The sequence below is a fragment of the Rattus norvegicus genome, chromosome 1 (genome assembly GCF_036323735.1).
Source record: "Rattus norvegicus strain BN/NHsdMcwi chromosome 1, GRCr8, whole genome shotgun sequence".
NCBI classification, from domain to species: Eukaryota; Metazoa; Chordata; class Mammalia; order Rodentia; family Muridae; genus Rattus; species Rattus norvegicus.
Window position 1 is genome coordinate 249,540,691 of NC_086019.1, and position 23,082 is coordinate 249,563,772.

Consider the following 23,082-nt stretch of genomic DNA (forward strand, 5'->3'; position numbering starts at 1 on the left):
ACCCTGAAGGGCCAGTGACTAGGTTGGTCCTCGCAGGGCTTCTCCCCAGTGATCCTAAGTTGGAACACTGAGTTTAAGCCATTAAACTATCATTCCGACCAACAAGAAAAGCAAGGTGTTTAATGCACCCAAGAATTCTTTTTTCCTGGCTAAGTTTGCCGTTCTTGTACCAACAACCAACCTGGTCCCGGTAGATTCTAACGAGCGAGACTGGAGGAAAGACTGGACTCACAACAAAAAAGTTTGACAATTCACTGACTCCTTCTATTGTTTCACAGGGGCACAGATTCTATGCTTCTTAATAGCCCTAAATGTGTTAATCAAGCAAACAGAAATAAAATGTGGAAGATGGTAGCACAATATTAATTAATGCCACCAGTGTCCAGGACACACATTAAGGAAAGGGGAGGTGGTGAGACCAGGAGAGATTCAAGGATGGATACTTGGGCTGGAGAGATGGCTCAGCCGTTAAAGGCTAGGCTCACAATCAAGGATGGATACTTGAAAAATGGCTTTAAGTGTCTTGGAAAGGAGGAGAAACCAAACACAAGGCAGAGGAACCCCAGTGAGCACTTTCATATTCAGCCATGGGCGCACTGGCTCTACACTAGGCAAGAATATCTAACCACACTTAACGCTTCTGACATCCTGAGGTGACTGAATTTCTGAGGTGAAGGACATGGCAGTCTCAGGTAAAGCGTGTCTTATAAAGTGGCTGAGGTGATCCAGCAAGCAGTTAAATGTAAAGCCTGCCATCTTATTCAGGCTGGAAACCCACCTCATCAAGTGTTAGCATCACCTCACTGAGCTTAGAGAGACCTGGGCTGGTGAGATGGCTCAGTGGGTAGGGACACATCCTGCTAAGTGAGACGATCTGAGTTCAGTCCCCAGGGCCCACGTGCTAGAAAGAGAACTACACCTGCATGTTGTCTCCTGACCTCCGCATATGTGCCGTGATGTTCATGTGTGTGAGCCTCCCACCCTTACCCAAATAAATAAATATATGCGAGGGAGGGAGGGGGAGGGAAAGAGAGAGAGAGAGAGAGAGAGAGAGAGAGAGAGAGAGAGAGAGAGAAGAGAGAAACTGAGCCAGTTGCTCCCAGCTACTGAATCCAAACCACAACACTGGTAAATACAGAGAACTCAGGCTCACATAGATCAGCAGTTCTCTCAACACGTGGGTCACAACTCCTTTGGAGTCGAACAATCCTTTCCCAGGGGTTGAATATAAGATAATATGCATATCAGATATTTACATTATAATTCATAACAGTAGCAAAATCACAGCTACAAAGTAGTAACAAAATAATTTTGTGGTCAGAGGTCAAGCATTAATGGTACTAAAGGTTGGCAGCACTAGAAAGGTTGAGAACCATTGCTACAGATACTGTCTATGTTCTGTTTTTACAACCTGGAGAAGGTTCACGTCACTGAGAGGTGCTTCAGATGAGAGGTTGAGTGCAAGCCACACAAGAGGAGACTCATACCTCATACTTACTAAACTAACCAGAATCTTGTCATTTTCTAAATGGCCCAGAAGAAAAAGGACTCCACAGACCCAAGATCATTCTACCTCAATAACTTTCTCAAATGGATTCTGGTATAGCCTCATAGCACGTGACCAATGCCACTCAATAGAGCTTTACTAATAGGGCACTAATAACACTGGTTCTCCAAATGACTGTTCTTCAAAGTCACCTAGGTATTGGAATAATAGCCATTCCTATTTAATTGGCATGGTGCATGGTCTGAACCCAGGAGTCTTAAAGCTGAACCTCCCTGAGAGACATAATACGCTACCAGGTCACATTAACGAACACCAAGTCAGTCGATTCACTGTTAATGGCTGTGAATCAGAGAGAAGCAACTTGGTTGTCCTTTGTCTTGCTAAGAATGTTTGGATGTACACTTTATGTAGGACACTGACTGCATCGAAGCCCTCGAGTCAGCCTGTCTGTGAGGTGAGAGAAGGACTAGATGCTTTGGTCATTTGTCTGAATTATGAAGTGACTTTAATGAGGCAGGTGTTTCAATACAGGGATCCCGGTCCCAAGCCCATATAGGTGTTATACACAGTAGCATCCCTGTGTCCTGTCTCAGAAGGATGAAGCATATACTCTTTCAAACAGATCTACTAGGATATGCCTTACAGTCTCTCTCTCTCTTTCTTTCTCTCTCTCTCTCTCTCTCTCTCTGTGTGTGTGTGTGTGTGTGTGTGTGTGTGTGTGTGTGTGTATGTGTGTGTGTGTGCGCGTGTGCGTGTCCCACAGTCTAAGAGCACTTACATCATTTGAAAAAGAAACCATTACCTCCCTGTTTGTAATTACCCCTCACATGTTCAGGATAGGGCTCATTTCTCTCGGGGCTGCACCGGGGCAAGCATTTCTGGATCACACAGCAATAATCTCCTTAGCATTCTAGGGAACCACCAGATTGCTTTCCAGAGTGTCCGCGCCCGTTTACACTCCAAGCAGCACATACATTGCTCCAAATGGCTCCCTAAAGCCTAAAGATAAACACTGAAACTTTGAACTGAAAAGCACAAATCAAAAATCCCCTAATCAAGAAAATTCAGCTCCCAGGACAGTAACTTTCTGAAAATGTTCCATGTAAGTGAAGCTTTGTCGAACTGTAGTGATGTCCACTGTGTGGAGCTGTGAGAACGGAGCTAATGTGTATCAGGTACTCCGGGCTTTGCCTGACGCATGCCCAGTAAGTACTGAGAGTTCATTGGCCAACAGTGGCTCTAACAGTCAATCCCAGCACTTCCTGTTGCTGCATCAGCCCCAGTGATCAGCTGGGACACATACTTGCTATCACTACCCCAGGTTGTTTGCACAGCTTAAACCACAAGAGACAAAACTGAGACTGCAGACACATGACCTTCACTCTCTAGTTTACATGTCACCCCACCCCTGAAGACTTTTCTCATTTTCTTTCAAAATGTACAACTCTAGTAACTCCCAAGTTATCTATGTCAACTTCTGCTCTAAACAATTGTATTTGTTGTTAATTAGGATAAAAATGAACACGTGGGATGAGCAGAACCAAGTGGGAATGTCAGAGGGACCCGGGGACGAAAGTGAAGAAACGCCATTTCCAAAGGAAGACCCCCAGGAGGTGTGTAGCGTGCACGTGTGATGAGACCCTCTGGTCTGATGAGTTAGACGGTCTCATCCATGCTTCTTGGGGTTCTAAACAGATACCAGACGAGTACAAACTATCTTTCCTTCTGTCTCTGGTTTCTAGACTCTCTCCCATCCAGCCTCAGACCCTGAAGGATTGGAAGCTGAAAGAAGAAAGCCAATCACTCTGGCGCCGCAGCTTTCTTTCACAGCAGAACTGACAAACATATCCAAGTGTTCCTTGTAAGCACCGTAGAGAAGTGTCTCCTCATCACCGTCCCCGACTTACGGCTCCTAACAACAATGTCAGGTTTCTCAAGCACCACTTCTTAGTCCCTGCCGCACTTGCATGCATACATTTTCACATTGCCATGGTCCCTGTAGCTCAGTGGGGCGCGATGCTGTCTTGGAAGGGGGAGAGTTATTCTAATGGAAGATAAAGTTGTTCCAGGCCACGCACATCAAATGCATCTCTGAGGGAGGACGCTAGCCATTTTAACTCGCCATAACACCTGTACTGCCTGATACATTAGTGAGTTTTACACTTTGTCATGGTGCTAGTCTTATTCAGGTAGAAATGGGGGGATACAGAGCCACTATTAAATGAGATTATAAAAATGATTATGAAAACTGTTCCACATCAAGAGGGCCCCTGGACAGTTTCTTTCTTTGATGGTGCAAGGATCATCTTCCTTGTCCTTGCCTAGGACATTATACATAAACAAATGTAACACCCGTTTTCTCATCCACTAGGCTTATGGATCCCGTCTCCCACAAACAGGACACTGCAGCACAGTGCCCCCGAACTGCATCTAGTTCTCTACATCTCCATCCCAGAGGAGGCGGGATGGTTCCAGCTTTGAGAGTTGTGAATGCATCATTTAGCAGAGTTGGAGCATGGATGACACCCCAGTGAACAATCACATTTACAGACGAACAGATGGATGGTTATACAGAAGGGCAAACACAGACAGTAGCAGAGAGGGCACAAGTACCACTACCCTTTTCTGAGTAGAGAGCTGCGGCAGGAAAGCAGACTCTTATTTGTCCTTTAAACGAGGGTCCAAGGTCATGGATTGGGCAAAACATATACAAAATGCCCACCCAAAAGAAGGCAAGGGTATGAGCCATGAAAAGAAATGGGAGAGCATGTGGGAGGGGCCATAGTAAAGACACTGCCAACATGACTGTCACTTAGGGGGAGGGCTCTTATTGTGAATAGGAGAGAGAAAATGGGCAGAGGCATCTGGAAGAGTCTAGAGCAGAGAAAGAGTAGATGGGACACAGCCAGGGCTGTCTATGAGAGGGGAATGGAGTGCCAGAGAGTAGAGAGTAGAACAGTGAGGGTGGGGGGGATGGAGGGGGCAAGTCATGAAGATGGTTTCTTAATATTTATTTATTTATTTATCTAAGATAGCGTTTCTCTGTGTAACCCACGCTAGCCTTGAACTCGCAGAGATCTGCCTGCCTCTGGCTTCTATGTGCTGGGATTAAAGACATGCACTGCCACTGCCCTTAAGGTTGGGGTAATGAAATCATGCAGATTTAAAAAGAAGATGATTATATTAAAGGAGGAAAGTGGGAGAAAGGATTCCTTTTGGGAATGGATAAACCCATTTCAAAAGTTCCCTCAGAATGCTGGCTTCTATCTAACTGTGAGAAATCCTCCTGCAGTCCAGCCTGAGCTCATTTCTAGATGTACGGAGAGCCTGGGACCGGACAGAGGGGGGAAAAGGATCTGTATGTCAGAAAACCTAGAAAAGTCATGATGGGATTAAGGCAAAAGTACAAGACGAACAGCCTTCCAAAGCGGTTGCCATCAGATGGAGTGGCTGCCTGCTTCACAGATCAAAATCGGTTCTTTTTCCCTCCCACCCTCAAAATCAATTCTTTAGAAAGGAGAAAAATGTTCACGCCAAGGTCGGAAATGGAAGGAGTAGAGATAAGGGAAGGCTTAAACAATGTGGAAACGTAAGGGTTCTTTGCAGAGCCAGTAGTATTGGATGTGTGCTTTGCAAACACGTGAAGGAGTGTTTTCCTGAAGTGGACTCAGGTGAAAGACTAAGGCAGACTCCTGAAGAACTTTTAGCTGAAGCAGACACAGGTGAAAGGATATTCTGTTAAAGCAAGCATGTAATGGAAGATTCTTTGCTGACAACGTTCATGTATTGGTCCGCCTTACACCGCGTAGTTGAGCTGCATTTGTTAGGACTCCATAGAGAGAAGTGCACCAAAACACTTCCGGTGGCATGCTACAGTTTCTTACCGCTTCGCAGACTTGGGATGATTGGCAGTGATGTCAGCAGAGACAGATGCACATGACCCAGGGAGGACACGTGATGTTTGAAGGGTATAGATCAGACTCAGTGGACAGTGACGGAGGCTGAGCTTGGCTTGCTTATAGAGCTATCTGTGCAACGCGTGTGGGTCTCGAGTCTTCACAGATCTTCACTTCCCTGAGAGAGGCACAGCCGAGAACTTGTCCTGGTGTTCCTGTTGGCCCTGGTCCCTCCTGCTGACCCCAGCTGAGGTGGTGGCCTGGCTGTCTCTCTAGGTAGTGCCACTGCTGCTGATTCCTATTTGCGATCTCTCTCTACTGAACTGGACTGCTGGTGTACCTGTGAGGTGTTTGTGAGTGACTGAGCGGCCGTTGCTAACCCGTGAACCCGAACTACCGATTTCCGGACAACACAGACAGGAGTTTCTCCAAAGAACCTTTCCAAACAGGTCTACTTCCTACCACCCCTGCCCATATCCTTTCTTTTCCACCACCTCCGGTGGGTGGTGGGCTACAAGGGAGGTAAAAGTGTTTAAGAAACATCATTGAAAATAAGCTTTGAAAAAATTTAAGTTCTTTCAGTCAGGAACAATTATGGGTCAGAGTTTTGATTGAGAGATAGCAACCCCATCCCTCACTTGCTGCCCTGTCTTTCTGTTGGAGGTGGGCTCTACAAGTTCCCTCTCCCCACTGTAGGGCCTTTCATCTGGGCTTCCCCCTTTGAGTCCTGAGAGTCTCTTACATCCTGGTCTCTGGTACATCCTGGAGGGTCCTCCAAACCCCCTTACCTCCCAAGGTTGCCTGTTTCCATTCTTTCTGCTGACCCTCAGGGCTTCAGTTCTTTTCCCCCACCCAATACCAGATCATGTTTCCCTCCCCCCACCCCCTTGTGGTTGCTTTCTTTCCAAGGGGGACTGAGATGTCTTCACTTGGGCCCTTCAGCTTGGTTTTTGTTGTTGTTCTTGTTCTTTGTTTGCTTTGCTAATATCCACTTATTACTGAGAACATACTGTGCACATCCTTTTGGGTCTGGGTTACCTCACTCAGGATGATATTTTCTAGTTCCATCCATTTGCCTGCAAAACTCAGATTGTCCTCGTTCATAATAGCTGAGTAGTATTCCATTGTGTAAATGAACTGCATTCTCTGTATCCATTCTTCTGTCGTGGGACATCTGGGTTGTTGCCAGCTTCTGGATATCACAAACAAGGTCGCTATGAACATAGTGGAACACGTGCTTCTGTGGCATGGTGGCATCTTTGGGGTATATTCCCAAGAGTGGTATAGCTGGATCTTCAGGTAGATCTATTTCCAATTTTCTGAGGAACCTCCAAATTGATTTCCAGAGTGGTTGTGCCAGTTTGCAATCCCACCAGCAATGAAGGAGTGTTTCTCTTTTTCCACATCCTCACCAATATGTGTTGTCACCTGAGGTTTTGATCTTGGCCATTCTGATTGGTGTAAGGTAGAATCTCAGGGTCATTTCGATTAGTATTTCTCTGATTACTAAGGACTTTAAACATTTCTTTGGGTGCTTCTCAGCCATTCAAGATTCCTCTGTTTAGTTTTCTATACCCCATTTTTTGATTGTGTTGTTTGTATATTTTTTTGGTGGTTAGCTCCTTGAGTTCTTTATATATTTTGGATATTAGGCCTCTATCGGATGTGAGGCTAGTGAAGATTTCCTTTTCCCAATCTGTAGGATGCTCATTTGTCTTATTGACTATGTCCTTTGCCTTACAGAAACTTCGCAGTTTCATGAGGTTCCATTTATCAGTTCTTGATCTTAGATGGTAAACCATGGGAGTATTGTTTAGAAAATTTCACCCTGTGCCAATGAGTTCAAGAATCTTTCCCACTTTCTCTCCGATTAGATTGAGTGTATCTGGTTTTATGTTGAGGTCCTTGATCCACTTGGACTTGAGCTTTGTGCATGGTGACAAATATGAGTCTATTTTCATTTTTCTACTTTCAGACATCCAGTTAGACCAGCACCTTTTATTGAAGATGCTTTCTTTTTTTCTCATGGAGATAGGAGGCCAGGGAACAGTTGGAGGGTGGATTGGGAGGGGAATAAAATCTGGAGTGTAAAAATAAATAAATAAATAAATAAATAAATAATAAAATTGAAGGTACAATTAAAGATTGTTTATAAAAGAAAAAGGGGGCACTGTTTCCTGAAGATAATTTAATTCTGAGTTGGTAAATTTTCTTAATGTGGAGAGCACAGTCTAAGGTCTGTAAGGCCGTTGGCAATTAGGATGTCCATACAAGATTTGACTTTCTAATATGCTCAGTTTACTCACACAAGCATTCCTTATAATATCATGCTAATATAAAAAGTGAAAACCAGGCATCTCACCAAATAGGGAATGGTTGTTTGGGCTGAAATACTGCTGCTGGGTTTCACTGGGCTCTCTTCTCTGGTGTGAACACTATGAACCCCACCTTGCATCTTCAGTGAAGTCCTTCAGCTGGGGCAGGTGGCAGTATGGCACTGATGGATGTCAAAGGTCAGGATGCTGGCCAAGACTGTATGAGCCCAGTGACAGTGCTGGAGGTTCAACAGCTACCGAGGCCAGGGCCACTCACAGAATCTTAAAGCCTTGCTTATGGATATCAACACAGAGGTTATAGGAACAAGCAGTGTGACCCCAGAGACCATTCCCAGAATTCTACTCTTTGTATCATGTCATTATGCCATGACTTTAGGCTACCAGGACTCACAGCTCGTGACTAGTCCACCAGCACATCAGCACCATCTTGGGACAATTTCATTAATATAGTAAGACTGGTCCCTGGGCTAGGCTCCTATATGACATGGCATCCCAGAACCTTGCTTCTGAGACTTTCCTCTTCCCCTAAATGCCCAATAGCAAGCTTAGGTATCATATTTCAAATCACAGAAAATGGTTTCTGAGTTAGACAATATTTTATTTTATTTTCTGAGCATATAATCCATTTGTGAGTTTGTTGTTAAAACGACTTCAGAGGACAACACACAGAGCAGCTTTCTCTGAAGTAACTGGGAGGTGGAAGTGACAAAGAGCAGGTTGAAGAAACATGTTTGTCCCCTGACTTCCTGAGACAGTTACAAGAAGATGGGTCAGCAAGTAGCAGGAAAAGAAACTCTGGCCCATAAGCTGATTATCGCAGAAGTTATACCTCCCAGTAACAGCTCTAAAATCAAACCCTAATCCTCACTGGGGCAGGTGTCTTGCTGATAACATAAAAACTGGGGTTAGGGGAATGAATTAGACATAGAGAAGATTGGAACTTCCTGTCACCCACTGAGTGATTTCATGACCAGCAAGTATTTCCATAGAGGTCTCAGAAAAGTGACATAGTGTCTTACCTATTATAGTGTTCAGTGGGAAAAAAAAAAAATGGTTTCTCTGTGGTCCTGCAGGGAAGGGGCAAACACAGCCTGAAGCCTAAGTGATTTACAATTTCTTTAACAGAAAAAAAAAAAAACAAAGGTGAGAGAGAGAGAGAGACAGAAACAGACAGACAGAGACAGAATTGTTAATGATGTAAGCATCATTCCAAGCCAAAGCTCCCTCCTTCCTCCTCTTATACAACTTTCGGTAGGTGCTAGAGTTTATTTATATGACTTCGCAGAATTAACAGCAGAACCTCGATTTCAGTTTCTTCCTAGTTTTGAGTGTGTGTCTTTCTTTAAAAACAATTGACTGCAAAGGGGGTATTTTTATGACATAAAAATATTTATGGTGCTATTTGACAGAAAGGTAGAATTTGTCTTCTGAAATAGTCATTATTTCATCTTTTCAGAACATTCTAAGATAATTTGGGGGAAACTTTTGTGGGTCATCTAATGATTTGCTTGATTCTTTTAGATATGAGCAAAAGAGGAGAGCCAAAATGCAGAAGCTTAAATACTTCATCAAAATATTTTACAATGATAAACAGGTTTCCTGCACCTCAGTATCTCCCCTACAGTTAGATTTTAAAGTCATGTTTCAACAAATTTTTAACATTCAGCTGATGTATTGGCCCGAGACGATCTGCTTGGAGGTATGACGTTGTCATTTATGTTTGTCTTGTCTCATGCCACACGTGTCATTTTCTCTTGTTGACTCCTGTTACATATGGTAAGCTATGTCCTTTACATTAAGGAATGTCTGGTTTCTATAGTTAGCAATGTAATTACAGTTAATAAATGCCTAAACCACCTCATCCATGGTCTTTCATGTCATAAGCAAAGAATTGTTTGTGGATGGATGCTCCATGCAATCCCATTCCATTAACATTCATGTCAGCCTGGACACTCAGTGATTCTGAGTGAGCCATTGACACTGCAGTAAGCCAGAGAGCTGTTGTGCCAACCACCACTACTCATTTCCCAGCCCTGACTCGGTGGCTTCTGTCTTTCTGGAGGGAGAGTCTTCTTCATCCTCCTTTTCTCTTCTTGCTGTTATTCTTGGATCCCATTAAGGAACCAGGTAGGTGAGCACACAACAGCGCCCCCCCACCTCTCCACCCCCCACCCCCCCACCCCTCCACCCCCTACCCCCCACCCCCACCCCCCACCCCCGATCTCTCAGGCTCACGTTTGAACACTTAGCCTTCCACTGGTGGCATTATGTAGGAAGGCCCTAGGGGATAGCGCCTTGTTGGAGGAAATGAGTCGATGTAAAATGTAAAGTTGAGGTTTTCCTGGCTTGTCTCAACTTCCTGTTCTTGCTCTGCTTTTACGTGTAGTCACAGTGCAACCTACCAGATTCCTGTTCCTGACTTAACTATGTGAATGAAATGTAATAGGAGAGCGCTATTTTAATTATAGCATTTTTCAAAAATGATTCAAATGAGTTATTGGGAGTTCTGTTTTTCCATTGTTCCTGTCTTGCATTTTGGTGAGTTGTCAACCATTTGTTTTATACCCAGGTTTATGAAATAAGAAAAAGGTCAACTTTACTGGTTAAAATGTATCTGCCTTTACCTAACAAGACAGAGCTGAAAGGCAAGACTGCCCTGGAATATACAGAATTTAGTTCTGATAAACTGGTCATACCTATGGACGGAGGCGTAGGAAGCAGTGAGTTTGTTTAAAATTTCCTCCTTGTGCCTCTTTTTGAGGTATACCAAATGCTAGGTATCCTCGCTGGGTATTCTGAACAAAACTCTTCCTGGGGAGATGCAACACATATCTATTCACCCTAGATAGGGAGCCAGGAAAACCAAAGTATGGGTACTACCACAGTCCAACTTTGTGAAACAGTGAGTCTTATTGAGGATCCTTAGAGGAGCAGAAACGACTCCAAGGCAGATATATCATCAAAGCCCACCTAGCATGGGTGACAGCTCACAAAGCAGGGGAACTAGATCACACTGCACAGCTTACAGACAGCTCAACATGTTGGGGAGTATCTTTCCTAGGTGCCTCTGTTGCTCTAAACCTCTTCCAGGCAGCTGGGATGGTTTCTGCTTCTCCCAGGCAGTTTTCCTTCCTCTCGGAGAGATTCTTAGTTTTATTCTTATTCTGGCAGGGGATAGAGGGTACTAGTAAATCTGATCAGTTTCAGGGACTTCCTGAAGCTACTTTGAGTTGTTTACCTTTTTGTTTAAAGATCCCCTATGAACTAGAATGTTTCAGTCTGAATGAAATTTACACAACACGGTTATGGTGGCATCTGCCTGTAATCCCACTTCTTAGAAGGCCCAAGAGGATGGTGAGTTCCAGGCCAGCCTGGGCTACATAGCAAGCCTCAGGAAAAAAATCCCATTTATAGCATTTGGCTACAAAAAAATTACTCCAGGTGTTAAAAACTAGCTTGTTTAACACTGTCTTGAATCAGGTCTTTGGGAAACTTAAACACTGCCATGAACACCTATGCTTTTCTAGTCCTATGGAGGAGAAGCATTCTGGAATATGAGCTCTGGTGTGTGTGTGTGTGTGTGTGTGTGTGTGTGTGTGTGTGTGTGTGTGTATTTGTGTGGTGCATATGGGAAGTAAGTGTATTTGTATAGTGTGTATAATTGTGCCCTGTGTGTATTTGTGCTGTGTGTGTGTGTGTGTGTGTGATATGTGTGTTGTGCTTGTGTGTGTAGGCTAAAGGTAGATGCTAAGTGTCTTTTGTCAGTCATTCTTTACCTCATTTTTGAAATGGTCTCTTACCGAACCTAGCACGCTGGTCAGAAAGCTCCAGGATCTGCCTGTCTCTGCAACCCCAGAGCTGGGATTACAGAGCTGTACCACCATGCCCAGCCTTTTGCTAGGGTGCTGGAGATCTGACTCAGGTCTTCTTCTGAGCTATCTTCCCAGTCCAGCGATTTGCTTCTGACTTCCTTTTAATGACTGTAAGGATGCAGCAGGATATGTCTGCTATTCTTCAGACAGTGTAGAAGGTAAAGAGAAAAGAAGAAAATGGATCAGAAAAGCAAAGGAGGAAAGAAGAGGTTTTCTGTCCCTTCGTTGCTTGATTGATTCACTCTTCTTATGAAGGTAGATTAGTTATGGCATCTCTGAGAGCCAGGCCTTTTATTCCTCCCAGGATTCCTTTCCTGCATCTTCTCGGGAGTTTTTTCATCTAATTATACCTATCAGCTGCAAAGGGAGATGTGAACAAGTTGAGCAAGGAGGAGGCAGGGAAAAAATGTGTAAACAAAAGAACTAGGAAGGACAGGCTTATCAGTTTGGCAAGGGGAGCCTGGGATTTCAGATAGCTCCCTTAAGGGTCTGAAGATCCAAACCTCACCTTCATGCTTGTGCACGAGGCAATTTACACACCGAGTCATCTTCCCAGCCCCTCAGCCCCTGCATTTCTAAATCAGTGATGTGTTCTAAATGTCCTTTTAAAACAGATGTGCCTTTTAATCTCGAGGAGAGTGAGAATGAAGAACTGTGCCTTTTAACCTCAGGGAAACTTAGCTACTCTCTCTCCTGGGCCTTAGATGAAAATGGGATGCCTTTGACACCCGTGTCACAGTCACTGAACTCTGCATACTGCAGGTAATAAACTTCTCATATTCAAAGCATGCTTTTCTATCTCAGCAGATGCCCTATGAAGCATGCATGTGAAGGGGCAGCACATAGCAGTGTAGTATTGAAATTTTATTTGACTCATCCCTCTGTGACAGTGTTTTATGTGAAGAATGATGTATTTCTTCAATGCTTAGGTTTTACAGTGACAAGGACAGCTAGAGAGGGATTCCCAAGCCCTGAACTTACAGGCAAAGGCCCTGTCTCCCAAAGAGTTTATTCCTGAAGATTTAAAATTCCCCAGTCATTCTGAATCACCAAAGAATCACTTACGAATGACCAGCTTGGCTGGAGAAAAACCCTAGAATTCTAGAATGTTCTTTGAGTACTCCACCCGCACGGTGCAATCTTCAGGTCTCCAACTGGCCCTGAGCCAAGAGACTGTGACTGACTCACTGACTTGGTTCTGAGGTTTGTGGTATTTTATGAAGCAGATGTCACAGGACTGTGGTACAATTCAATGGCAGCCTCCTTTTTTAGAAGGTAAGTTACATAAGTCTCTCTCTCTCTGGTTCACCTGTGAACATTCAAGCTTTGCCTTGAGCCCTGTGTTCTGGGGCATTCGGGCTAACACCCTCCCAAGAGGAAGGACAATTTGTTGCAAGATGCCAGGGCTGTTAAGTTTTAACAAATATAGAAAAATAATTCAGCTTCAAGAAATAGGAAATGAAAGAAAAGGCCTCACTCTACCTGTAGTGTCTGTGAATTCCTTCCCAGCCACCATATTGTGGGGTGGGTCCACCACACTTTGATAACCATCACTGGAGAAGTAAGACCCTACACTGATGAAGGGAGAATTTAAGGAGCAGACATCAGGCTCAGGCCAAACCGTTACAGAATCTGTCCAAACTGTAATTCTGTGAGCTCAGCTGACAGATGGGAACTGTTCCCTGATCGTTGAGAGAAAAAAAGGCTTGGAAATGCATTCCAAGTTCTTCTCATTCTACAGGACACAACACCTCATCTGTGAGGACATGGAGTTAATTGACAACTCCACACACATACTCCAGGATTGCCGCCTTTTTCCTTAGTCTATAGCTGAATAGCTGAGTCACTAGGATATATCACGAATCTAGCTTATTTTTATAGCCCCAGTGTTTGAAGATAGCTGTTCACGAACAAAGATACTCCCCTGGCCCATCCCGCCTATTTAATCACATTGCTTTCTGTTATATTCCAGTCATTACGGCACAAGTTAAAGTCGATGCTGTCAAAGTATTTTTCACACTTATATGTTTTGTGTATTTTAGTTCCACATTTATTTACACATGCAACAGCACCCATGGAAGTCAGAGGACAACTCAAAGAGTTCTCTCCTTCTACTCTTTGGGTTCCAAGGACAGAACTTAGGTCAGCAGGCTTGGCAGCAGACATCTTGACCCACTGAACCATCCTGCCAGCCCCTTAGGGTCACTTTTTACCTTGTGTGTTTCCTTGGTTTTGCACAAGCTGATATTTAGATTAAATTTTAGTATTGTGCATCACATAAAATATTTAACCCATTATTATGTTTAGAGTTTACAAAATATACCCAAAGGGCACTATTCAGTTAAACATCTACTGCATTTCAGCTACTCTGTAAATCAGAGATGGCGCAGGTGGATGTTTATAGAGATTTATCCTTAACAATCTCGTCTTTAAGGGAGAGTAGACACTTTATTAGAAGGCAAAATTAGAACATGAGACGTACTAGTCTGCGTATCATAAAGAGATTCTCTCTCATCATTAAATACATGATATGACTGGATTTACCTCTGGGTTCCCACAGTGAGCAGGCTTTAACCTGTGTAATGTGTAACCTGCATATTGTATGTACAGTAACAACATATTTTCTCCACATTAGTGTGCTAAGAAATGTTGACGCGAGAGGTGTTCCTGGACTCCCGTGGATCGTGAACTCACAAAAGCTTTGTGACTGGGCAGATGACATCAGGATTGACCCAAATAATCCAGAGTATTCAGATATAACAGAACTGATTATGGTAAGTTTTAGAAACTATCAACACTATAAATATATTTTATTTCTTCATATGCATCCTGTATATTTCTCCATTATTTGCTGTGTGTTTTTCTAGATGCTTAGGGTGCATACAAAAGTAAAATTGAGGGCGCATATGGTTTTCAATCGGTTTAGAGTATTGAAAAGGCATTAGAAACACAACAACTGAAATGACTACTCTAGGGCTGGAGAGATGGCTCAGCGGTTAAGAGCACTGACTGCTCTTCCAGAGGTCCGGAGTTCAATTTCCAGCAACCACATGGTGGCTCACAACCATCTGTAATGGGATCCGATGCCCTCCTCTGGTGTGTCTGAAGACAACTGCAGTGTACTTATATACATAAAATAAATCTTAAAAAAAGAAAGAAGTGATTACTCTAGACCTGATCGTAGGCAGGCTAACCTTTAAGCTAACATCTGTTAAAAGTCCGTCACATGCTAACCATCTTATTAGGCGCTAAAATGCCGTGATGATTTATCGAGAGAACTTCGAAATGTTTTCTTGCACTCAGCCACCATTATCTGGTCCTTTGTGCCCATCCCTACAGCCAACTGAACTGCTCTGTGTTCCCAGCATACCTTTCTTCGACCTCCCCCTTTATCAGTATCACCTCTCATCCTAGGAACTAGTAGTGGCTATCACGCACCTTCCAGGTCCGGTACTCATATCCCGATGATGTCCCTTTCTGCCCTTTGTTTACATACAACACCGACATTTTCTCTTTCTCTGCAAGCCGTGATCAGACAGGGTAGAAAGCCATGTCAGGCAGCGTGCATGTTTCTGCAGGTCACGTGCCTCCACGGGTCCAATTGCTCCCTTCCTGCTCACGCAGTCGATGGCGCGAAAACGGTACTCTGAAATAATTCTTGAATCAAAAATAATTTCCTAAGTAAAGACTTTACATGTCCGTGTTTTCCAGTATTTGAGACACAAAGGACAGGAAATCCCCAAATATTTCCGTCTTGATCAGTTGCAAGATGAATTTAACTTTGTGTCTGAGGAAGAAATGAAAAGGAGCAAACGCTTCCAGCTGTTGGAGCTGAGAAATGCAGGCCAGCTGGATCTCTTCCTCCTGCAGCAGATGCCCCTCTACGACAACGAGATTCCAGACATAGTCTTCCAGGTACCAGCTCCTATGCAAACACAGCTCACCGTGTGACAGCGTTAATATCATGCTGCTCTCAACCTATTTTCATTTCTGTGTTAATTTTGGTAATTAATAATCAACACAGATTTTTTTTCCCTTTCTCCGTAGACACCTAAATCCTACCATGCCCTTAGCTTGACTTTATAGTGTGGTACTACCTAATCTGCTTAACAGCCCAAATCCTTTAGGTTACCTGAATTGATGCTACTGATGTATTTTTGTTATCATAAAATATATCACCAAGTTTTCAGCAGTTCTGGGGAGGAGTCAGGAAAGAAACACTACCACAGTGAATGTAGATATTAATTGTAAACCATATCTCAACTTCAGGTCTTTAGAGTCCAAAAAGAGAGACAAGAGAAGCACTGGTCTTGTTGGGTTATACACTGCAGCCTGTATGTAATAAAAGTCCCTTCCCAGCCACACTTGCAGGGAGTTCCTGGTGGCTGTCATCAGTCAAGGGGAACATTTGTCCCATGGATTAGTAAATGTTCCAAATTGGAGCATTTCAATACTCTTCCGACTTCAAAAGGACCTGCTTTTAAACACTTCAGCAGCACACCACCAGTCCCATAAGGAGGAGTTTATAAGAGCTCATAGCTGTGGCAATGGCCGACTGTCATAACCCAGAACTAAAACTTTCTAAGAGATAGTTCCATCTCTATGGAACACCCCTGTGCAGTGGAATGGCTGCTGTAGGTAGATGGCAGCCATTTTAGATTGAACATGCCAGATTCTGATGTCCACTCGGCCCTTCAGAAGCTACACAAAAACTACCCAGGAGTCATCCTATCATAGTTAAGCCTCATGCTGTAGGTGGAAACACACAGCCCAGTCAGAAGTGTCATGGAAGCTCCTTAGGGATGGCTCAGAGAGGAAAGAAGAGATGCAAACTAATGACTTTTCCTCAGCGTCTCATTTTCAAAATGGCGGTCTTTTTCGGTCATCACTACATGGTAGAAGACCAGTGAGTCTGTCAAATGGTTCAGAGGGTAAGGCGCCTGTTGCCAAGCCTGGCAGTCTGACTCTTATTCCCGAGACCCACACAGTATCTCAAAGATCAGTGGGCTTCATACCAGAAGAAAATGGAATAGACTCAGAAACCGGGTTTGGGCCAGTTCTCAGTGAGGTAATCCAAAAAGGGTGATTTCCCAAGAAGTGTTTGCCACCATCTTTGTGATTGAATGGAAGCAAATGATAGCATTTTTGTTGGAGCATGTCAGACTGATCCCTGCATTACAAACTAACCCAATTCTCTATTTAGGAGTTTGAAAGTCAAGCACAGAAGGATGTGTCCATTTCAGATGTGAACTCTATCACTGCACAAAGGATTAATTCTGTCAATTTTCTGAGAAAGGTAATAAACGTGGCATTGTCAATGTATTTGATTTACCTTTGTGAGAATCTGTCTGCTTGCTCTATATATGCTGCACACACACACACACACACACACACACACACACACACCATAGATGGTACACACTTTTTGCAGGGAGTTGGACAGACAACTCTCTTTAGTTTGCCTTTTCACCAGGGAGCATTCTGTGAGGGCACAGCCCTGACTCCTATTTAAGCAAGAATTTTACAGTGTCACCCTTGTAACCGAACCTGGCCAACACTACCCTTTAAAAACGGGACTTAGAATATACTTTAATAATGGGCTTGCCACACTGGAAAAGAGAAAAATGCGCCTGCTCTTGGGGGAAGTCTAAGAGGGCAGTGAGCTGGCTCTACCAAGGGCTAAGGTGGTATTTGCTGAGGATGCCAGAAATGCATCTTAGAAAGGAATCTTAAGAAAGCTGGGTGGCAAACTCAGTCACTATTGCTGATGCCAAGAAGTGCTTGCTAACAGGAGCCAGATATGAATGTCCCCAAGAGGCTCTGCCAGAGCCTTACTGATACAGATGAGGATCCTCGCAGCTAAACATCAGACTCAACACAGGAACCCCAATGGAGGAGTCAGAGAAAAGACTGAAGGAGCCTAAAGGGGTTTGCAACCCCATACGAAGAACAACAATATCAACCAACCAGACCAGACCCGCCCCCCAGAGCTCCCAGGGACTAAACCACCAACCAATGAGTACACATGGAGAGACCCCTGACTCCAGCCATGTATGTAGCAGAGGATGGCATTGTCCAGCATCGACAGGAGGAAAAGCCCTTGGCCTTGTGAAGGCTTTTTTCCCCAATGTAGAGGAAAGCCAGGGTGTTGAGGTGGGAGTGGGTGGGTGAGAGTGGGAGCAACTTCACAGAAGCAGGGAGAGGGGGACAGGGTTTGGGAGAAGGGGTAAAGGGGATAACATTTGAAATGTAAATACATAAAATATCCAAGAAAAATAAAATGTAAAAAAAAAATAAAAGAAAAGAAAGCCGGGTGGCCATGCAGTTGGATGGAAACTCATATAAAGACTATGCTCTAGGGTTAGTTTAAACCTTCAAGTTAGGTAGGCTCACACCATAATACTAGATTTACAGATAGTGGATTTTTTTTACCCTACATTCTTTAGATCTATAGGTTCTTAACCCTTCCCTTTCTGTCAGTGTAATTGCGTGTTATTGAGGTTTATATGCATTCCATGGGACATGGATTGTGTTCCGTAGATTTTTGCTGTAGGACCAGTATCAGTGGTAGCTGAGGCTAGGGCTATAGCTCTAACTGTACAGTCCAAGCTGGCCCAAGGGTCACTAGGTAACGTTTTGCTGAAATGATAGCATCCAAGGAGCTACGCATTTCTTCATTGTGCTCCTTTAATTTGGCTATTCAGAGACAGTTGTTGAGTTTTGACCTCCTGAAGTTTATATTCTAGAAGAAGCCATGTAATAAAAAAGTAAGTCATATTTGAGAGAATGAAACATGTTAGGGAACAGAGTAGAAAATGAGAACTTGAGCTCTCTCTCTCTCTCTCTCTCTCTCTCCCTCCCTCTCCCTCCCCTCCCCTCCCCCCTCTCTCTTCTGTGTGTGTGTGTGTGTGTGTGTGTGTGTGCGCGCACGCGCGTGTGCGTGTGTGTTTAGGAGGTGCATCTGTGACTATGAATAAGGTAGCTGAGAAAGGAAACCCTGGAGAAGACAACAGTTGGGTGAGAACTCACCACTTACTCAGTTAGACTTGAACTGGGTAAGGGAGACAGCCATAGAATTTTCTGGAAAAGAACATTCCAGACTAACACATGTTTGAAAACTCAAGTGAAACCCATCTATTCTATGGGAGGAAGAGCAAGAAGAAACCCAGTCCTAGATGATGCCAAAGGGGACACAGAGCTAAACTCCTGGGGGAAGGAAGGTCTGGCTCACTCTCAAGGGAACAGTTTGTTGCCCGTTCTCCTGCCACCACCTCCATTTCCTAACCAGTTCAAGCAGGTAGCCAAGTTTTAGGTGCAATGGCTCCAGGATGATGTGTGGTCGAACAGAAAGCCGAAGATTGCCAACCCCACTGCCTGGTCATGTCTGAAAGCCTAAACCTGTCATAAAGACTAGAGAAGGAGGAACAGCAGAAGTGACCCCCTCACTTGGGAGGTTGACTGAGGATTTCAAGTTCAAGGCCAACCTGGGCCATTTAAGATCGTTCCAGCCTGTGCTACATACTGAGACTCTGGCTCAAATTTTAAGAGGAAAAAAAAAATCAAGGTTTATAGTAGCCAAGGTGAAGCTTTACGCTCTGGCTGACTCTTGCCACGCTGGTGGAATAGGGACTCAAAGTTAGCCTAGGACATGCTTGAGGGAAGCACAAAAGTGCAGATTTCTTCTAGTCTGTAGGTCAGGGTCCATGTGGGTCACTAGTGGTTGTTGTAGAAATGAGACCTCAGGACTGTCTGTTTTCTTAGTGAAGACCCAATCCAGCAGAGAAGACTGTGAGTCCAATGGGAAAACTGAGTGAGGATAAGATCAAATGAATGAGACAGGAAAGGGTATAGGAAGAATTTGCCTTGGTATAACTGTGCGTTGAGAATGATTTTAGTAACAGTAGATATAGCCATATTTCCACTTACCTAACTTCCTTCGTACTCACTGCTCGAAATATCAAGGAGTAAAATACACAGTGGTCCAGAAGCACTGTAAAAACAGTCTTAAAGCAGGGACACTCCGTTTCTTTTAACTTCCATATTTTTTTCTTTAGGTGAGAAGGTTGATCATGAAAAAAATCGTCAAAGTCAGCAAATTTAACTTGTCAGATATTGTGGCCGACTATGAAGAAATTGTATCTACAAGGTACTCCCCAACTCTTAAGTGTGAAATTAAGGCTGATCTCTTCAGAATCCTCTGGGTTCTCTGTATTTTACAAATATTTATGTCACACGTCAAAACTGCAGTCTCAGAACTCAGAGTGAGGTTTGGTGACAAAGTGTGTCTGGCCACTTTAGATCACCTATCTGACATTGTTGTAGTTGTACAGTATTACAGAGAGAAGGTTGGGCTCTCTCTCCTTTAGGGCAGTCTCTGGGACAAGACAGAAACAGAAGAGAACATCTCTTCTCATTCCTTTTGTTGTTCTGAGGTTTCCCCATGAGTCTCCTCCTGGATCAGCCATGGTTGGTAGCAATGCTATAACCCCATCCTCTCCCCCTCAGCGGTGCCAGGCACTGAGCAGCACAGGGGCAGGAGGTGGACTTTTGCAGAATTGTCTTTATTCTACAGCGGCCATACTGAAACCCAAGGGGAGGGTCCGGAGAGCATCTGAGCCCTTGCAGGTGCTACATGTAAATTCTCAGCATCACCAGTAAGGTTCTGACTGCTGCGGGCACTGAAATCTACTGCCACACATATCCAGACCTTGAACAGACACTGCTGTGACTATCGAACTGTAATTCCACAGGTTTAGGTAGTCAGCATGAGCATCTAACTGATTCAGAGCAATGAAGAGTATTGGAACATTAGTTATCTTTAAGAGAATGAGTGATTGCTTAAAAAAGTAGCAATCGTGATGAAAGATAAATGTTTCATAGCTTTATCTTACTGCCACTGACTTCTTTTTGGACCATGTGGCCAAAGAGCTGGTGCAATCATATGCCCTCCTGGCGTGAGGGGACACAGAGTCTTTTCCTTTGTAAGGTCAGGAAATAGTTTCTACTTTGGGTTGAAAGGAGCTCTGTCCCCCCTTCTGCAATGGACATAATACGGTTCAGAATATTGGCCTCATTCACAATTATTTTGAACACCTTGTGTTTAGAATGACGCTGATTCGCGTATATGGAGCTGATCGCTTTTTACCCTTTAGCCAATTGACAGATGCGCTTTGTAAGTTCATTGAACCACGAAGGAAGTTAAAACCTCAGAGGAAAGAAAGAAGAAAAGTCACAGCCCAGAGCATCTCTGATGGCGATATCAAGATTCTCGTCAGGATCCTGAGGGCCTACAACATTCCTACCAGAAAAACAACATCGTATAGGTAAGTGATGGGCTCCAATGTCTGCAGTTGCAGAACGTCTTTCTTAAATGGGATAAGCATCCTTATTACTTACGCTTAATGCCTGGAGATGTCACTCAGTGGTGGGGCACTTGCCTAGTACCCGCAATGCTGTGGGTTTGATGCCTAACACGTACACACACACACACACACACACACACACACACACACACACACACACACATATTCAAATCATATGCATAAAATGAACAAACCTTTAAACCTTCATTTGGAGAGTCAGACCTATTTTTAATGTCACATATCGAGACTCTCCAAAGTAGCTCAGAGGTAGGATTTTTTTGCCTCACATGCTCAAAGCCCTGGCCCAGAACAAACTGCCCCAACCAAGCCAAACCATCACAGGTATATGAGATTCCCTAAGTAATCTTAGTATATGCTTTGGAGATATTTGCCACACAAGTGTCTTCTGTATCACCAAGTCATTTCCTCTTGTTCCTGTTCCCTGTTCAGAGCTTTTGACGTTTCTGCTCCCTGCCACTCCATTCTCTGCCACAGCAGCGTGCCCTCAATGTCAGAAGCTGAAAGACAAGAGACAGGGAAAGAGGATGGAACACACATTTTGTTTCCGGTCTTCAAAGGGAAAGTCGGTTCTGCTTAGGATACATAGATAGCTCTACCAAAGCGGGATTCACCTCTCTTTCCTGTATGCACTGAGTATGGTCTGCCCCTTGGACCAACTCAGACATTGCCTACCAATGGGCAGTCAAGTTAAAGCACTGTGAATGTTAAGTATCCATTTCATTAAATGTATCCTGGATATCTAGTGTCAAGGAGGATTGATAACTATGATATTACTACCCAAATGCCCCAGGAATATCAAGTATCTCCCTTTTCCCTGTTTACCGCACGTGTTTTCTGCTTCCTTGCCTTTAGCTTGGTACAGCTCATGGGTTCTATCTCTGATAAACATTCTGCTTGCTGGCTGTTAATTTATATCTAAAAACCCCTTAACGGTTTTGACTCTGTTTTACAAACTACAACCTTATTCCTTGGCACAACTGGTTATTTTCACAACCAATGCACATCTTAATGGCTGTTTGTGAAGAACGTAAAACCACTACCATTTTCTATAGTTGTCATTCTCCAGAAGAAAAGATTGTAACACCAAAAAGAAAAAATAATGAATAAAAAGCCGAGAAAGGCTATTTTCCCAAAATATCGCTTAGCTTTACTTTCCCCTGGGTGCTGAGAACCAGTGGTCACGTTACCACAGACGACAGCTGGTTTGTACTTCAGTTAGGAGCCACTCTACCACAGCAGTGATGGTCACCAAGGTGAAATGACAAAAGGCAAAAACAAGAACAAGCAAAACAAAACAAAAAAAAACCAATAAAAACAAAAAACAAAAACAAAACCTCTGTAAGACCCAGGGTAACCCTTATGCCTACCAACACTTAAATTAAAACTAACTATATCTCCATGTTGTTTTTCCTGAAGAACTTGGAGTATGCCTACTTACCTGAGCTCATCCATGTCTTACCTCAGATATCAAAATGAAGCCAAACTTGTACCCTCGAATGAAGTCATAAATGAGGTACTTCGCAGTTTATAAGGTCTAATATTGACTGATTGCTCTTGGTCGCCTCTGGCTCCCAACTGCTCTCTTCATGTCTGTGTCGTTCCGATTAAAGTTATTTTCCTCTAAGAAAGGAAAGGTATTCTTTATGAAAGTAACTTGTATTATCTCATTCTCTGCCCTCAAGCCCTATAAAACAGGGCGTAAGCTCCCTGCTCACACACAGACTCTTTGACAATGTTTCTCTTGTCTTCCAGCTGTCCTCCTGTCTGTCCACTGCACAGCCACGCTGTCTTGGCTTTCAGTGCTTGTTTCCTTTGCTGGGAACAGCCTCCACCATCTCCCTGCTCTTGGCCAGATAAACACAACTGTTTCAAAGCCCTAGCTCAATCAGGATCCCCTCTGTGATGCTCATCCGGTCCTACCCCAGACACACACCCATACCCTGTCCTGAAACCCACAGCCGCAAGCCTCTTCTCCTGCTGCATTGCTCCTGTTTTTTACTTGTTTGTCTCTTTGGTTTTTTTTTTCTTTCCCAACAAACTTTAAAATCTTTAAAGAAAAGTTCTGTCTGTCCTTGGATCTTTGAAGAG

At 43.8% G+C, this 23,082-nt stretch overlaps 1 protein-coding gene and 1 long non-coding RNA gene across 14 annotated transcripts in view; one reads left to right on the plus strand and one right to left on the minus strand.

The window, feature by feature from the left end:
- Positions 1-23,082, plus strand: part of Cc2d2b (coiled-coil and C2 domain containing 2B) — a 99,524-nt gene that overhangs the window by 31,320 nt on the left and 45,122 nt on the right. For 12 of the 13 annotated variants that reach the window (XR_005495123.2, XM_063280394.1, XM_017590370.3 and 9 more), the window contains 11 exons: positions 3,018-3,120; positions 3,250-3,368; positions 9,261-9,438; positions 10,309-10,459; positions 12,226-12,373; positions 14,247-14,385; positions 15,323-15,526; positions 16,815-16,907; positions 19,666-19,757; positions 20,764-20,934; positions 22,411-22,507. Coding sequence is in view for 11 of the 13 variants with exons in the window: in XM_063280394.1 (XP_063136464.1) it covers positions 3,018-3,120; positions 3,250-3,368; positions 9,261-9,438; positions 10,309-10,459; positions 12,226-12,373; positions 14,247-14,385; positions 15,323-15,526; positions 16,815-16,907; positions 19,666-19,757; positions 20,764-20,934; positions 22,411-22,507 (1,495 nt within the window). In the remaining 2 variants the exon portion in view is untranslated. Of the gene's footprint in view, positions 1-3,017; positions 3,121-3,249; positions 3,369-9,260; positions 9,439-10,308; positions 10,460-12,225; positions 12,374-14,246; positions 14,386-15,322; positions 15,527-16,814; positions 16,908-19,665; positions 19,758-20,763; positions 20,935-22,410; positions 22,508-23,082 lie in introns of those variants that run through there. The other variant, XM_063280428.1, reaches the window with a different exon arrangement.
- Positions 21,181-22,788, minus strand: LOC134484043 (uncharacterized). Its single transcript, XR_010061353.1, has 2 exons — positions 22,454-22,788; positions 21,181-21,491 (listed from the first exon to the last, which is right to left on the minus strand). It is a non-coding gene; the product is annotated as an uncharacterized LOC134484043 (long non-coding RNA).